Source organism: Perissodus microlepis, chromosome 7, assembly GCF_051167445.1.
Source record: "Perissodus microlepis isolate ML-2025 ecotype Zambia chromosome 7, ASM5116744v1, whole genome shotgun sequence".
Classification (NCBI taxonomy): Eukaryota; Metazoa; Chordata; class Actinopteri; order Cichliformes; family Cichlidae; genus Perissodus; species Perissodus microlepis.
In genome coordinates this window covers 35955751-35974265 of record NC_140467.1, presented here as the reverse complement: position 1 = coordinate 35974265, position 18515 = coordinate 35955751, and the positions used below count along the sequence as shown (strand labels likewise).

At 37.9% G+C, this 18515-nt stretch overlaps 1 protein-coding gene across 1 annotated transcript; it reads right to left on the bottom strand.

The window, feature by feature from the left end:
* Positions 1–3916: 3916 nt before the first annotated feature.
* On the bottom strand, positions 3917–17332 carry LOC146383528 (phospholipid-transporting ATPase ID-like). Its single transcript, XM_084932580.1, has 27 exons — positions 17278–17332; positions 16976–17034; positions 16529–16641; positions 15216–15315; positions 15054–15115; positions 14871–14943; positions 14703–14773; positions 14535–14617; positions 11678–11836; positions 11257–11345; positions 10913–11106; positions 10583–10791; positions 10447–10490; positions 10192–10357; positions 9672–9860; positions 9425–9540; positions 9150–9314; positions 8274–8385; positions 7885–7990; positions 6547–6697; positions 6093–6276; positions 5758–5981; positions 5524–5607; positions 5155–5400; positions 4590–4728; positions 4322–4452; positions 3917–4165 (listed from the first exon to the last, which is right to left on the bottom strand). Exons 1-27 carry the CDS (start codon positions 17330–17332, stop codon positions 3917–3919), a joined length of 3573 nt encoding a protein of 1190 aa, XP_084788706.1.
* Between the last annotated feature and the right edge of the window lie 1183 nt (positions 17333–18515).

Below are 18515 nucleotides of genomic sequence, written 5' to 3'. Positions count from 1 at the left end.
AAAATAATGGAAAGGCATATCATAGATAAGTTATTTTATTTGTCAAGATTAAAAGGAAGTCTGTGAGGAAAGATAAAATCTGATCTGTGTCCCATTAGAATTTAGTAACTGTTGGAGCATAATACAGAATTAGCAGTAATGACAGTAAAACTGAAGGGCCAGTTCATTGACAGAGGCCATTAGCTGGTCCAATGTGGTCTAAACTTGTGAATACAGTGCATAAAGTAAACTGTGTTGATCTACAACACCAGAATGTGAAGTATCAGAAAGAAGGCTGAGCTTTGTAATCTAACACTTCCTAATAAAGAGGATGAAACCACACGTGAGACAGATGGTGGTAGAGCTGATTTAATGGAAACCCCAGGAGCAGAGGGATGATTCACAACATGTGGATGTTCTGTCCTGTTTGAAGCCACTGAAGATACAGTCAGGAACTGTAACAACCTCTTGAACATTTTCAGCAAATAAAATGCTTTGGTCTTGATTGATAAAGGCAGTAAAAAATCACCCAGGTGAGAAAGTAAATTTTGAGGGGCTCTACTGGCAAACTGTTTCAGCAAAGAGGAAGCTCACACATACACTATCCCCACCAATGCTTCTGTTTTTCATAAACAAATGTATTGCAGCTCAGGTGACTAATGATGATCAACTGGAACTAAAAAGTGCAATTTGTCACTCAGAGTATGAGCAAAGTCTTAACTTGATGAAGAAAATGAGTAAAGCCATCCTGACGCATGGGCCAATGGATTAACAGCTGTAAATGACTATAGGCCTAATCGAAATCTGCTTCAAGCCTGGATTACAAATGATGGATATATCCTTTTTTTTTAGACACATTTTCCAGATTTGTAACTGACAAAATACATAACTGACTTGTTGTTTTGGAAGTGTTTCTTTGCACCTTTGGTTCCTGTTTTTAAAGATAGGGTTATGAAAAGGTAAAAAAAAAAAAACAGTTACAGAGACAAGACTAATGACTGTACAGTGACTAAAGACACTGTACAATGTGAACACTGTGAATGTTGTAGTATCAGGTTAAGTCACACGTTCATGAAGGACTGAATGTTATTATTAACACAGAATAACAGCACACGCACAAAAAAAAATCCTCATGCAAATAACCACAGTGTGTCAACTATACATGTAAAAATGAAGGGGGGAAGGGAAAAACAGATTTTCAGCTGGAAGCAAAATCCAAAGTTTCTCATTTTTGCTCCTTACATTTCACCATATAGGAAATAAAACAACCAATAAAGGCAAAAGAAATGTGTGTGCAGCACACAAACTCATTGCAGTTGCGTGTTTTGTATACATTTTTGTATGTTTTTCTCAGAATGATTATTACACTACTGTATGAAGCCATGTTGTCTAAGGTGATCAGCCACTCACCATACACACACACTATCAACAAGAGGCATACTATACTTTTTATTTTTTTTTAACCTCTTAAGCCCCAAGGGGGTTTCTGAGCTTCCTGCTCGAAAATGTAATGCCCAAATTTAATTGATTATTTCTCTGCAATTACAAACTCTGTCCTTACAATCTTGGTATCAAAGTAAAGCTAACATTTGTGAGATTTCATCAGAGGTGTAAATATTGAAGCAGATATTACTGCGTCAAAGTTACTGAGACTGGAACACAGAAAAAGTAAGTATATTTTATCCTCGCCTAATTTTTTTTTTTTTAGCATATAACCCTTTTAAAAATATGCCTCAGATCACCTGTGCAAAGATTTATGTTTCTAAAGTGAAACTGAAAAATTACAGCCCTGTCAATACATGAATATCCAGACGTTGTACAAAAATGTCCAATTTTGGCACACAATTGGACACCATGCCAGTTGAATTTTTTAGGTATTAAAGAGCAGAAATTAATAAATTTCATTAACAGGCCTAAAAATGCTTTTTTTCAAATATATTTTTGAAGAATTAACCACACATTTACATGGTAATGGCCCTTTTCTGCGGCGCATGAAGCGTTTAATTGGTCTCTGGCCCTTTAAACTCCGAGGGGCTGTAACCTTGGTTTCTTTTGGTCAAATGCATGATTGACACCTCTTTTTAATCGTTTTAGCCAATAGAATCAAAGTAACGATGGCACGTTCACGTGACTTCAACCAATCAGACGTTGCAATGCCAAAACCCACGTGGGCCCAAATTTGCTGCACGTGGCGTCTGTCCAGTCACGTGTCTGTAGGTGGGTCTAAAATGGAGGTTGTTGACAGAAAACAGCTCTCATGCGGCTAGGTGGGCGTGGTAACTTCTGATAATCACGTGGCTACCGGCTACCGGCGAAAATAACGGGGGAAATCAGGACGGTAAGCCAATCTCTGTCTTAGTGCATTTGCGCCGCTATGTGTTTTTGTGGTCTTCTTTTGTGGCTCATTCAGTGTATTTTGGTCTGATCGTGGTGAAACTTGGTGTGTGGAGTCGGTGATAGCTCTGGAAGCTAACCAGCCTATCTTTAGCCGGTTACATGAAGTCTGGAGAATTTCCAGTTCAGTTTTGTTTGTTTAGCGGTCTTCTGCGCATTTACGTAACTGCTCGTTTATTCATCGCTTGTTTTCGATGTGTTTGGTGGTTGTAGAAATGGTTTATATGACATTTTAGCTAAGATTCAGAGGTTTCTTTGGATATCACACATGTCTGGACTTATATTTCTCACCCCGTGTTATAACCTATTAAACGTGATCTCCTTTTTGCCCCCGGTACCGGGGGCGTGGGGCTTAAGTGGTTAAACCTGTTTAACTTTAAATCTTAAGTTTTATTTTAAATCTACTTTTATAGTATATTAGAAGTGAACTGTGTTCTCATTTAAATGTTTGTTATATAAAAGTCAAAATGAATAAATAACATTTTACTTCTCAGTTATATTGTTGGAAAATCTGTTTCAGAACCAAGAAAATTTTAGTGTTTTTTTTTTTTTTATTTATTTTATTTTTATAACGACTCAGCATTTTACATAAAAGCTTATCAACATTTACACATTGTAAGACACCATTAGTTTTTATGCTGACTCAGTGTTTCACATAAAGACTTTATCTGGAAACCACCATATATTTTAAATTTACCCTGTTTTGTTTGTCTTCAGTGTCAGGTTGGCTCGAAAATTATGAAATTATCAGTGTTGCCAACTTAGCGACTTTGTCGCTATATTTAGCGAGTTTTCAGACCCCCTTAGCGACTTTTTTTCTAAAAAGCGACTAGCGACAAATCTGGTGACTTTTTCTGGTATTATTGGAGACTTATTTATGACGACTTTTTGACGTGAAAACGCGTATCGCTCTTACTCTCAACAAGCAGCGGTGCTGCCGTGGGCACCTCACCCGTGCCAAAGCGCTCACAGGCGGAGGATAGTCCTCCCCCAGCTGCTATCAGGGCAGGAGATGTTCACACCTGTGCGTCCAAACGGCAAATGAATCGCGCATGAGCGAAGCCGCTGCTCCCGCACTGACTGTAACGCAGTCAGTGTTTCCTTTACTGTTATGCTGTTTTGTGGATCACAAGGTTTAAAACTACTTATAAACACACACTCTCACACACAAAGTAACTCCACCAGAGTGCCAATTTCGGGTCACTTTTGCCGGTCCAGGCCTGGATAAAGGAGCAGGGTTGGAATTGTGACATTAAAAAACAATAATTGCTAAAAGAAATTTAATTTGTAGTTCTAAATAAATTCTAACTGCATTTAGGACGTTTTTTACTCACTTTATGTCTCTTCCACGATGTTATTTCTCTCTCCAACAGCTTAGGTTACAATTACATTAGCATGACCAATTGTGCAAATTAGGCGATTACGTCATTTGGCGACTTCTAGCGACTTTTAGGACAGCCAATAGCGATTTTCCTTACTGAGGAGTTGGCAACACTGGAAATTATGTCTGTAGTCTTTCAGTACCTGTGTACTGTGTACCAGGCTAAGGACTCTGTGGCTCCTCAGCAATAGAGTGGTAGTGCTGTGGCTCATTTTGAAATATGGAAGAGTCTGTCTGGGTGAACAGAGCTGTCATCTTTAGGGGGCGTTTTATCAGGAATTTCCTAGATGTTACCAGATCACCGTAGCCCTGGGAGTGAGAGAAGGCGTAGCCTGACCGAGTACTACGCCTTCTCAGTAGACGACGAGGTGCAGGTGCAGGCAACTCCTCTGTACGCATCTTATACCTCACCTAGAAAAAAGAAATATGGGCTTGTTTTGTTTGGGTTTTTTTACTATGGATACATTGATTCAAACTCAGTTAAATTACATGCTACTTTATAGTGCACAGGGTGCATAGAAGAGATGCTTTATGTGTTCAGTTTCGTTTTTTCTTTTCTTTTTTTACCTTGTCATTAATGGTAGGACAAAGCTGTATAAAAATGAAGCGGAAAGCTACAACAGGCAGGATACAGAGGAGGAACGTCAGGAATATGGTGAGCCACACATTAGGCTGGTTCAAAGTGTTTCTTGCTGCGCCTAAAATCCCAAAAGGACACAATCACATGAGTCACATACTCAGGTCTTCTTTAAAGTACCAAAGTTTTAGAATAGAAAAAAACTTCAAAAAGTTAACATTAAAGTGGCCTCCATACTAATGCAGTAAATGTACTTACCAAATAAGGGGAAAGAAGACAGGAAGACATAAAACATGCCATTGCTGTACATGGTGACTGAGATGGCAAAGTAGCCTATCGTGCTTAACCACACAAAAATATGGTTCACTGCTGTCCAGTAATAGGTGTCAAGAGACAGCTGAAAAGTGGCAGATTATTGTTATTATTATTATTACTACTACTATTACTACTGTAGTAGTACTGTACTATTACTACATTATTGTTAGTGTCCTGGTGCACAATTAAAATGACTGGCTGAGATGGAATGGAAGTCTATCTGTTACAACAGACTAATATACTGCATAAGTGCCCACTTTGTTAGGTACACCATTTCAACTGAGTTTTTTAAAAACTGCTGATCTACTGGGATTTTTCTAAACTAATTGTAACAATGTGCACATAATGAAGTGTCCAGCAAGGGTGCATGAATTTATGATATAGAAGTCTATAAATCAAGCTGCCAAATGCAATGTTTTCTCAAGCACTGCAGTTTACTGACAAAAAAAAAGAAAGAAGAAAAGGGATAAATAATTTGGCAAAGTTTTGTGATTCTCTATGTTCTCACCTGTGTGTGCACCACAATAAGCAGACAGGTCTGTAGCAGGAAAGCAAAAGATGGATGGCTCACAATGTCTTTTCCATCATTTCTGACTGCATCATTCATGGAAGCCCATGGGATAAAGAAGATGATTAAGGAGCAATAGCAGCCATGAATCAGATAGCTCATAAAAGCTTTCTTATTGAAGTATTGGTTCTTCTGGCCTGGAGCGTAGAGCTCCGGATGCTGTAAACTCCAACGGTCATTTACATCCTGCACAAAACAAGGTTTAGAGAAAGAGATGAGAAAGCTCAGTGGACACAGAGACCTGAGTATGAGATGATAATCTGGTTTATGTAAGTCAACCAAACTGATAGTTACTTGTAATCTACATACCTGGTCAAAGAGACACATGCCAAGGACTGGAAGAGCTGTGTAAACCATATTGTAGAAGGTGATGAACCACTCCTCATAAACAGTCTGTGAACAACCATGATGAACATTTAAGTACAGCATTAAGAAAAGGTGACTGTGATGCAATTCTCTCATTGAGATTGATAAACACTTTATGTCCCATTACAAAAGCTACTTAAATTACATTATAGTATAGTTACAATACATATGTCTCACCTGTGCAGAAAAACCACAAAAGAAGGCGTACCAGAATTGGACAAGCGTAAAAGTGAAGTTCTTGTAAAAGAAATATCCAAGGAACTTGCACATGCGGATGTAGGACCAGCGGCCATGCACCAGCAGGAGGCGCTGAAGGTAACGGAACTGGGAAAAGGAAAAGTCGCTGGACAGCACTGCCTGCATGCCTTCCTGCCCACTGATACCCACACCAATATGAGCAACTGGCAGGCAGAAAAGGAAGCAAATAAAATACTCAATATCAGCCACATATTCCCCAGCTGGATAGTTGTAATGAAAATACAGCTCTGTATATTGGTGACTTCACAGGTTACCCTTTATCATGCTGACATCATTGGCCCCATCTCCAATGGCAAGAGTGACAGCCTGCTTGTATTTCTTGACCAGCTGAACCACTTGGGCCTTTTGCAAAGGAGTGACCCTGCAGCAAATCACTGTCTGACACATGCATGCTGTCCTCAGCAGCACCAACCTCAAGTTCTTCTCCAGTGCAAAGGCCTGATGATGAAGGAAAGAATTGATTGGCGTTAGGTCATCTGTCAAGACTCTGTAGTGCAACCTTAAAACCTCAAGAGAATTCCATTCATTTCTACATTCATCTCTAAGTTTAAGAAATATAAGAGAATCAGGCTTTAAAAAAACAATATGTACTTCCTGATCACACAGTTTGTGACCTCTACTGTTGAAGCTACATAAACAAAATAAACTAAACTAAACAGGTCAACCTGCAGAGGTTTTTCAGTGGTTGCTGAAAACAAGCCTTCTTACCAGACTGTGCCCATTTATTATTAGTCCATAATCTCCATCCACCTTCTCATCCTGCACAGTCTCTGTCTTTTTAAGCCAAAACAGGCCTTCTCGAGATTTAATCACAGATGGCTCCTCTGCTGCTTCAGGACACATTTTTCTTCGTGCATTCCTGAAAATATGACAGAGAACATGACCTGATAAAAAAAAAAAACCTCACAATTCATTTGTTAACTACATTTTTCTTAAAGACAACAATGAAGATATAGAATGAGCCCAGCACAGCCTTAAGATTAACAGGCTAAAACACTTCTCTGTGTTCAATTAAAAAAAAATAAAAAATACTATATATTCTCATATTTACAGTTTTTAGCAAACCTTTTGAGACTTACTCTATTTTCACATATTGCATATTCATTTGTATAACTATTATTTTGGGTTTTTTTCCTCTATTCAAGTATCTACACTGGTGAACATGGCTGTGGCTTGACTGTATGTAAATAATCCATCCACCATTAATTTCCTGCCACAGTCTAAGTGGACAAGACTTCTCTGGCCAATAAAGGGGACACTGAGGCATTCCTCTGCCAACTGAGATAAGTTAGTTTTCCAACATGTTCTGCATCTGCTCCAAGGCATCCTAGATTCAGACATCCTAAGATGTCTGAATCAGGTCAACTGGCTTGTTTTGATGCGGCTGAGAAGTGGCTCCACTCTCTATCCCTCCTCATGCTATCTCTAAGGTAATGCGTAAAAAATAACATGTCCAGCTAATACAGCGGTACTCAAATGCCACTTAGGAAGACATTAGCTTGTGAGGTTACAGGTTACAATTAATCATACAAATGCTTGGGAACATTAAAATGTCAGATTAATGATTTTTATAGATTTTTTCTTGTGATAGAATTAGCTTATGGCTATGATAAACTGGCTAGTTTAATATTAGTTTTTCATTTACAGTAGGTTTTTCATTCAGTTGTGGTAGAATTAGCTTATGATAGCAAGTTATGAAATCTGGCAGCAACAGTTGTTAATTTGTCTTATAAAATCTATGGTCACTAGTAGGAAATATAAAGTCTGATTTCATTTTAATAAAAACAAGGATCTGTTGTTTTAGAACTGCAATAACTACCTATTTCTTTTACAGCTGTAGAAAAGTAACTAAAGGGCAGGGTTTTGTATACAGGAAAAGGAACGCATGAAGGGTTGAATTTGTGATGAATGAGTTATTGGTCATGTTTTTCTAGTATTTTTTTAAGTTTATTGAAGTTCATAGTGACAAATTATCTCACTGATTCATATGCTGAAACAGCTTCCGATTGGCAGAATACAATCATCATCTGGTTTTAACTGACTCACTGTAGCTCCTCTTTGACGCCTTCAGCAGTGTTGGCTGAGACAACAAAGACGTCCTTCATCTCCTCTCTTAGCATGTTACAGGAATAGCCAATGTTCTCTGCTGTCTCTGTTGAATAAAATAAAAAGAATAATTCTCAATCACCTAGGTGCTAGAAATCTTTAAAGTCAATCTTACAGCAAACAAAAGCTGGAACGACTCTCAGAGCATTTGTCGATATGTATATTAGATCTATGACTTGAAACCATGGAAACCCATCAACCAAAACTGTTGATGCTCTGAGATTGTGCGTAGATTAATGAGGGCAGGAACATAAGAATGTATTACACATCATAATGAAGTCTTTATCCACTTTGAAATGTATAGTTTAAAAAGAAAAAGTTCCACCGACCTTGCTTATCTCCAGTTAACACCCATATTTTGATGTCCGCTTTAGCCAGTTGCTCAATGGTCTCTGGCACACCGTCTTGCAACTTGTCCTCCACAGCTGTCGCTCCCAACAGCTAAAGCCACACATGCAGCTATGATTTAAACTGATGCTAAATAAAGCAAAGCAATGAAGCCATCCTATACCTTGATCACAAATTATGCTAGTTTCACTGTAACATTAGTGTACAATATAAACCAGGGGTATCAAATATAAAGGCCTGGGTGCCAGAACTGGCCTGGCATAAACTCTAACCTGACCTGCTGGACAGCTTTGGAAAATGTGAAGAATGGAATTAATTTTGGACTTTCACTTGTATTTTCATAGGTTTTTGCAGCTTTTCCTACTGATAAAGACCTCCCCCATGGCCATATGCATACTACACCAAGTAAATTAATTAATAGGTAAACAATTAAATGTTAGAACAATTCCTCTGAGTTAACAAAACCTTTCTATTTTATAATTACAGGACAGTCTGGTTAATGAACTTTTCTGTAACTTTACATATTTACTTCTTACAATTTACGCCCAAAGAGTCATGCTGATAAATGTCTTTCATTTAATACAGAAGCATTTCTCATCATATGAGAAAATCTGAGACGTACTGTTGAAATTGCACTTCGTTTTCTTATTGGAAGATATCTCAGGGATTAGATGTGTAGTAAAACACTGACAGGGGACAATCTGAATTTCACTGGACCAGCCCATTTCACATGAAATTAGGCTATATTGTGGGCCGTAATGTAAAGTGAGTTTCATATCCCCGGTATAAAGTATAACTATCAATAGATAATCAAGCAGCAAATTCGTATTGACAAAGTTTTCAGCACGTGTACTAACCATCATATCTTTCTCTATCTCTTCATAAAGTTCATCAAGTTTTTCTTCACGTCCCTCCATGGCAACACTGGCCTCATGGTGGCGCTGTTTCCAATCTATCATGTAGTCCTCATTTAAGTCTTTGTAGGCCAGAGCAAGTGTACGGAGGCCATCACCTGCATACTCCTGTTTTTGTTTTGATAATTGAAAGAAGTCAGATGTTAAATTACATTAATTGTAATAACATTTCATTGACTTTAGCTTCAAGCTACTTTTATATGCTTTGGATCACTCACATTGAGGTGGTTAGTGGTTACTTCCATCAGTTTGTTACAGGAGGAGTGCAATCTTTCAAAAATTACTGTGTCTGCACCTTTGCAGTATAGAGTCAACTTCCCCTTTGCGCTGCGCACTGGAAGTGACAGGGAAAGTTACAAAGTTTGACGTAATGTCATGCAGAAATGAGAAATATATTCTGAATATACGAAGTGTGGTCACTGAAGATAACGACACAAAAAAAAACCTATCACTACTTCCTCTCACCTATCACTGACATCCTCTTCCTCATGTTATTAAAGTCCAGAATGGCCAGAAGTTCATAGATGACTTGTTTGCCCATCTCTACAACTGTGATGGTCTCTGGTGTGCGTGATAGGAACACAAATCCAAAGTTTCTTGCAGCAGTTACCAGAGCGCCTTCATCAGGTGACTGAGCCTGATAATTAAGCTCTCCTACAACATAAACATTATAAACGATATTAGTGTAGTGGTAAGTGAAAATGTGAAGATTGTGCATTTGAGGACTATAAAAGTCAATTTGTTGGGTTTCGGTTTTTTTTATTTTTTATATGCCCTACACATATAATGAAGAACTTGTCCTTAAATAGTAATAGTGGTGATTAAAAAAAAAAAAGAAAAACAGTCACTCTGTATTATTTAAGACTAGGTTCTATTAAAAAAAAACATATTCAATTATCATGACATTTGCTGCAAAGCAGTTCTGCTATCAATGGCTTTTTAAGAGTTTTATTAAATAAAAGATGTCGTTTAGGGGACCCCTCACCCTCTTTCTTTTCCTCAGGCATGACAGTGTGACACAGGGATAGCAAGCGGAAGAACTCCTGAGTCTCAGGGTTTCCACTTCTCACCATCTCCACCAGACTGTGGTCATGAAAGTTGAACTTTGGATCAGCCAGATTGTTCCAGGAGAAGTCCACTCTCTCTGTCCTCTGCAAGAAAAGCCAAAACAACAAAGTTGGATCAATACTTCCTTTAAACAATGTTCACAAACAATGCAATGGATGTATTTTCCTCTCACCTCTGTAATTTCCACTCTTTGTCCAGAGAAATCATAGAGGTCCCCTGAATATATGATAAATGTACTGTAAAATCAGTTGTTCACCCAATGTGTTTCCATTTGTCTCACTAATTTTTACACAAGCAAAGCTGCTCACCGTAAGCTTTTCCATTAATGGAGCACTTGTTGAAAGTCATGATGTTCTGTGTCAGAGTGCCAGTCTTGTCGCTGAAGATGTATTTAATCTGGCCGAGCTCCTCATTGAGTGTGGTGGTTCTTGCCTGAGCTGGAGTATCATTCTTAGGATAGTACATCTTCCTGTCCCAGTCTATGAAGAAGCTGTTTCCCAGACGAATGAACTCCACGCTAATAATGTAGCACAAATTGGTAAAATTTCAAAATGTGATACATATTAGCACAAGTCTCAAGTGTTCAAACCAACTTTGGTTGTTTTCTTGTTTCATTATTTTTCTGTGCTGAAACTTACCTGACATAAAGTGAACTGGGTATCACTGTGTTAAGGACAATGACATAAGACCAGAAGATGAGGAATGATGAGAGAGGAGCATCAATGCCCGGTTCACGAGAAAGAAACATAGTGAACACAGAGCCCTCGTTTGTTTCCCAGATTGCATTACCAGTGGTCAAAATGGAGCACATAGATGCCAGGAAACCAAAGATCTGATGGAATAAAAATATCACACTTCTTGATTATTCAAACAGTATTACTCTTGTCACTCAGGTGAAAAACAAATCACTGTCTTTAAGTTCTATATCTATAAGCTGAGACTTTGTGTGACTTTCTTTGTATTTGTGCTTGTGTAAACTCACACATAACACCAGGATATTCATCAGGTGATCAATGCTTGTCCGTTTGAATATTGACTTCCCGCTGTTCTGCATCAGTTTAGTGTCAGGACCTGGAAAGGTTCAATGTGATGTTGAGACACTGACAGTGATGCACATACAGTTTTCAGTATGTTTCCAGACTGGTTAGCCTTAGAAGGAGAATGGCCTAAATGAGACACCACGAATATGTCATTACTGTGATATTGTTGTTTTAAGAACTTCACACTCTAGAATCTGTGGCAGATTATCTTCTGTATACCTTTGCAGATGTAACCACATCCCCTTCCTGCTCTAGTCTCTTATGTACAACTTCATACATCAGTATCAGAGTAAACAATAAAGGCTAGACCAAAAAAACATCACTCAAATTGCAAATTGTACACAGTTGCAGTGCACAGTGTACCTCCAAAGATGACCAGACCGAAGCACCACTCAGTGTTCCTGAGAGTACAGCCTCTGAGCAGCACTTTGTCGTTGTCCAAGGCATATCTTTCTCCGTTCAAAGTCAGAGTCCCTTTGAACTTGTCTAGACGGTTATTGGGAGGTTCACATCGCACTTCACCTGAGAAACAGAAATCAGTGTCAGCAAATAATTCTAAACAGTTCACAGGATAGTTAGAGGACAGCTCGAAGCAGTCTGTGTAGTCTCCTCCGACCTCTGGTATCAACAAGGGATTTTCGCCTAGAGAACGGCTGCTCACTGGATGTCTTCTCTTTTGTGGACCATTCTCTGGAAACCCTACAGATGTGGGTTAATCCCAGCAGGTCATCATTTTCTGAAATACTCAGACTAGCCAATCTGGCGCCAACAACGATGGAACATTCCAAATTCTTTAAATCAACTTTCTGCCACATTTTATACTCAGTTTGAATTTCAACAGGTCACTTTAATAATGTCCACATGCCAAAATGAAGTGGATTGCTGTCATCTGATTGAATGGTTAGATGTCTGTATTAATTAGCAGGTGAACAGGTGTACCTAACAAAGCAAACAAATAAACAATTAAATAAAACCCAAGATCCCATTGTTACATTAGTAGAAAAAGTCATGCATGAGAAAATACAATCACTCAGTACAAACTTAAACAGTTCAAAGGTGAAATACTGCTCTATTGATTGATTGATTGATTGTTAATTTATTTCAAACATGTAAACAATATACAGGTACATTTAGTAAAGAAAATAAGAGAGAAAAAAATAAAATACTATACAAAAGTCAATACATTTCAATATTCTGATACGTTTACATGTTGAAAGGGAGTGGGAAGAAGTACACACTTATTTAATCCCACCCCTTTGCCATAAGTTATCAGTTAATATTTAGTCAGCTTCCTTACTGATATAATCTGTAATAAAAATAGTGAACAGATTGCTGATATAATATATACTTTAAACTATAATATGACATCATGATTTTTTTTTTAAATAGAGACATTCACTTAATTTCAATATTTTCCCTTTCTTTATAGTTCGAGAAGATCATATTTTTATAACTCTTTTTGAGCTGTTTTATGTTTGGACATTGCTTTAATTCCATATTCAGACTGTTCCACAGTTTCACTCAATGAACAGAAACACAAAAGCTTTTTCTTGTAGTACGTACCTTCATTGTTTTGAAGTTACAAAAACCCCTTAAATTATAACTTCCTTCTTTCAAAAGAAAAAACATACTCTGAATATTACCTGGCAGTTCCTTATTTTTTGCTTTGAATAGAATTCGTGCTGTTTGGAATTTCACTAGATTGGCAATTTTCAATATTTCAGACTGCAAAAGTAGTGAGTTTGTATGTTCCTGCATTGTGGATGATTCGAACTGCTTTTTTTTTTTTTTTGAAGAGTAAAAAGTGAATGTAATGTGGTTTTATAGTTGTTGCCCCAGACCTCAGCACAATAGCTTAAGTATGGTGAAACCAGTGAACAGTAGAGAATATGAAGTGATGTTCTGTCGAATACCTGCTTTGCCTTGCTTAGTATTGCAATGCTTCGTGATACTTTGGAATGAATATATCTTACGTGAGCTCTCCAGTTAAGTTTTTCATCTATTATTACCCCCAGAAATTTATTTTTACTGACTCTTTCAATATCAGCACCATTTATTTGAATCTTAGCATTTGTATCTAAACTACTATTTCCAAATAACATAAGTTTAGATTTATTCCAATTTAATGATAATTTGTTTTTATCAAGCCGGAACTTCACTTTACTTATTTCATTAGTCATATCCTCCAATAAATTCTGCAGCTCATCACCAGAGCAAAAAATGTTTGTGTCATCAGCAAAAAGAACCATTTTAATACTTTGGACACTTTACAGATGTCGTTAATGTACAAGTTGAAGAATTTTGGACCCAAAACTGACCCTTGGGGTACACCACAAGCAATGTCCATACATAAGGAGCAACCACCATTTATTTTCACAAACTGCTTTCTGTCACTTAAATAACTCCGGACCCAATCTAAAACTACCCCTCTGACACCATAACGTTCCAGTTTTCGTATTAATATATCATGATCTGTTGTGTCAAATGCCTTTGTCAAGTCTATGAATAACCCAGCCACATATTGCTTTTTGTCTATGGAATTTGTGATGTATTCTATTGAATCTAATAGTGCCAATGATGTTGATCTGCTTGATCTGAATCCGTACTGACTCTCAGTGAGTAGTTTATGTTTATCTATAAATTTTTCCAGTCGGTTGTTAAACAGTTTTTCAAGAATTTTTGAGAATTGAGGTAGTAAAGAGACAGGCTTGTACTTTGTGAAATGGTGTTTGTTGCCAGATTTGTATAGATAACTTTTGCTATTTTCATTCTGTCTGGAAATTGACCAGTTTGAAATGATAGATTACAGATGTATGTCAACGCTTTTATAATAGCCTCAATGAGTCTTTTAACCACTATCATATCAATATCATTACAATCCAAAGATTTCTGATTTTTACATTTTTTGACAATCTCAAAAACTTCATTTTCATCAACGGCTGTGAGAAACATAGAATATGGATTTCTGTCTATCAGTGTATCTGGTTTTTCCTGTGCTTTCCCAGGATCTATCCTGACAGAAATGTTTTGGTTTTTTTGGGGGGTTTTTTGCATTTATGCATTATTTATTTTGGTACTTACATTAATTCTTAACTCAGCCAAGGGCTATCAACCTAAAAAAAATCTTTGTTAGTTTTGGTCTCCTCTGACATTTCCCAATGACAGAACTAGGTTTCACTTTTGAAAATCAGACTGTGTGTTGTTTCATTCAGATTCTCACCATTAAAGGTGGCGAGTGCCTCAATGTTGTCTCCCAGCTCTCCAGTTACAGTCAGAGCCTGTTTCACCTTCAGATTGGTTTCTCTGGGAGAGACCAAGGGAAATACAAGACAGTGTCAGACATTAGTTGTCAACCTAGCATACAAACACCACAGTACACCACACTTACCCATCGAGTTCAGCTGTATCCACATAAACTAAATTAAGGGGCTCACTGCTAGACAGCAACAGAAGGTCTGCCTAAGAAATAAAAGCACTGAGTTTAGTTTGGAACTTACTTTTGAAATGAATTTCTTTCACTTGCTTCAAATCTTTACTATAGCCTCCCCAAACTTACTGTGACAAACTCATTATTCTCCAGTTTGACTATGTTCCCGACCTGAACATTCATCCATTTTTCATTTTTGAGTCTGTCAGGGAAGGGAACAAAGGCATACAACACAGAAATGAATCCAAAACAGCATAATTCTTCATACAAAAGGTATTCTTTTCTTTTTCATTTGTGTTTCCAAAGACTTACTGGCCATCCATGAGGACGTCCACCTTCCGGTTATTGACTTTTCTGTCACATTTGTGTCTGTTCTGCTCAGTTGACACAAGAAAAAGATACTGTTTTCTTCCAAATCTGATATTAGTTTCTTATTTTTGGTTTTCTCTGTTGCTATTACTGATTTCAACTTACTATGTCATCAATGGCATCTTTGACTGCTGTTATAGAAAGCACTACTATTAAGGCGAAACCTGTGGTGATCCATGAGAGAGAGGAGGTTTGTGGGATCAACACACATACACACAAAGATTAACACACTCTTTCAGTGCATAGATAATATCTTTTCTTCTTCTTCTTCCTAGCAGTTCATATCCCGCGATGCAGGGTCTGCTGTTTTTCATGCTTTCCTCCACTTCTTCCTATCCAGGGCATCTTTTGGTGTAACATTCGCAGCCTTCATATTGTCTTTGATTCGGTCCATCCAGCGCTTTTTTGGTCTTCCTCGTGGCCTGTTGCCACCCAGATCTAATTGCTGGGCTGTCTTTGCGATGGAGTTCTTATCGCTACGGGCAACATGGCTGTACCATCGGAGCCTTGCCTCTCGCATCTTGTCTATGATCGGTGTCACTCCCCATCGTTTCCTAACGTCTTTGTTCCTCGCTCGGTCTAGTCATGTGAGACCCAGAGGCCATGTCAGCATCTTCATCTCCATGGTGTGAAGGGCTTGTTCGTGCTTGGTCGTAGCTGGCCAGCACTCTGACCCATAGAGTGCCACTGGGCACACGATCGACTTATAAACTTTCGCCTTAAGATAGATTGGCATTCTCTTGTCGCACAAGACTCATCTGACCTGGCACCACTTCATTCACGCTGTGTTGACACAGAGTCTGGCATCTGGTAGAGTTTCGCAGTCCGAGGTGACAAGGGACCCGAGGTACTTGAATTGGGCAACTTTAGTCAGCAGCTCGCCCTTGATAGTGATGGTATTGTTGGTCTGGGGGCCGCGTTCAAGGTCTTCTTGATGTTCAGGCACATGCCGTTTTCAGAGAGCCGATTTTTCCATGCTTGTGTTCAGGTTTGCAGGGCTAGGCAGTTTTTTGTTTCTGATAGACACACATCATCTGCATACAGTAGGCTCCATGGATGTGGTGATTGCAGATCAGCTGTCGCAGTGTCCATACAGAGGGTGAACAGCATAGATAATATCTTTTAAGATTCTTAAAACTGAAAAACTTAACAGTTGCTTTATTTTATTTATGTATGTCATGTATGTTCACACTTAATAACATTTGGAAAAAGCATTTTAAAAAAAAATCTATTTATAAAAAAGCAAAAGAAAGTGCAAGTCCTTTCACATTTTAAGTCAAATGAAGTTTGAAAAAGGTATGGTTGAATATAGAGAATGAACTCTGAATGCGGTATTTGCATTCACATAACTATCTGCAGCATAAAATAACTATTTTTAAGCATGCAATTATTCTGACAAGAATGGCAACATGTCTACCTGAAGGATGAGCAGGAAGAGGAGGTAGGCATTAGCGAGCCTCCTGAACTGCTCAAAAAGATTAAGTGGCAGGAAGGTGAAGATGTTGTATTTGGAAGTCTTGATGGCATTGTTCTGAAGTTAAAGAAATCAACAGAGGAAAGTTACATGACTGATGTCAGTTTAACAAAAATCACTGTGATTTAATATTTAAATGTTCGTAATAAAGATTTTTAATGTTTAATTTATATTTGGCAGACATACTAACAAAAAATCCTAAGATTTCTAGGATTGTACTATTAATTTCCTAAAATTTCCTATTTACTCAAAAAACGGTCTTTGTAACACTTGACATTCGTTGTGACAGAGTAATCAAATCCAAATAAGCAAAGCATTGAGCTGAGGGTGTGTCCAAAGCTTCTCTTGTCATCTGCTGAATTGGCATGATAACATTTGTTTATATACTTACAGCATAGCGGAAAGATAGGTTGAAAGTTCTGTCATTAGCCCGCAAGAATCTCTCCTTCTCTGTGAGAGAGTAAAGCAGTCAGAGCAGGAGAGAGTTTATGCTACTGTATGTTACAGCAGTACTGAGGAAAGACAAACTCAAATTTAATTTATGTAAACATTTCAGTGCTGTTAGTCCAGCAGCATTTTGAAATGTGCACTGCTTGCCACAAAAATAAATAAATAAAACTAAAACTGAGACAGCCATACAGTAACTGAACAATGCAGTAAACTAGAGCGAAGTTTACGTGCTTCTGATCTCACCTTCCTTATTTCCATGTCCACACAAATGGCAAAAGTATGACAGCACAGTTCCCATCTTTAACTCAGGTTCTCCATGTTTTATAACCTGGAAAAACACACATTTCAGTCCTAATTAGTGAGTCATTTCTTTATTGGTATTATATGTCGATATAATAATAGAGTGCATTTATATAGCGCTTTTTGAGACCCTCAAAGCACTTTACATTTCCACTATTCACTCACTCTCACTGTTGAAGGCAAACCACAGTTGTAGCCACAGCTGCCCTGGGGCAAACTCACAGAAGCAAGGCTGCCATATCACGCCATTGGCCCCTCTGGCCATCACCAGGAGGTGAAGTGTCTTGCCAAGGACACAACAACCAAGACAGACAGAGCTGGGGATCGAACCGGCAACCTTCCGGTTACAAGATGAGCTTCCCAAGCCCCTGAACCACGGTCACCCAATGGATATAAAAACCAAAAGGGGAAACTGTGGCAAAAGCGAGAGGGAACCAGTTGCTATAATATTTAAGGATTAATAGTGAAAAGGTGGAGCTGTTTAAGATGTACAGCACACCTCGTAAATTGGATATGAGGGAAAGACAGATGCAAAACATCCCAAAAATAATAAATCTGAGGTTTCACAACACTCAAAATATCTCTCCATCAATCTATAGATAGACAGCCATCAGTCACATACTTGTCAAGATTTCCACTCCTCCCCATTTTATCAGTTCTCCAAAGCTATAAAGATATAGTGCAACTCCCTTTCAACTCTTTGTACTATAGTTAAATTTAAGAGGTAACAATCCCTAACTACACAGATAGAGATAAAGATTCATCCTTGACCATTTGACTTGTTCAGTAATCAGCCCATAATAATATGCAGGTATTGTATTTTTCAGGAATTGTTGTGGATAAATGTTTTTCAGTGAGACATAAAAAATATGAATTGATCACAGGGCAATATAAAAAATATAATTAACTGCTTCACTTTTCAGTGGTCTAATGCTACCTAATTTGTTAAGAAGAAAAAACAAATTCATCCATGAGCCATGAAAAAATCAAGAAGCCCTCTTTTGGCATGTTTCATTTGATCCTTCTTCTTCCACTTGCAAAAATATTAAATAGGTCTGAATTACTGTAAACCTAAAGTGATTTAAATGGTTCTTGATAAGAACTAATAAAATGCAGCATTTTTAAAGTCTGAAAACAAATGAAAATCAACCACATACCTCAAACAAAAATATGATTTCTTT

Excerpts from the sequence above, each read along its gene's own strand:
- LOC146383528 (XM_084932580.1), bottom strand. The coding sequence starts at position 17,332 with ATGGGAACTGTGCTGTCATACTTTTGCCATTTGTGTGGACATGGAAAT. Across the intron at positions 6,698-7,884 it reads GGCGTCAAAGAGGAGCTACA|GAATGCACGAAGAAAAATGT; the intron begins GTGAGTCAGTTA and ends TCATATTTTCAG. Across the intron at positions 5,608-5,757 it reads TTTGTGGTTTTTCTGCACAG|ACTGTTTATGAGGAGTGGTT; the intron begins GTGAGACATATG and ends GGTTGTTCACAG.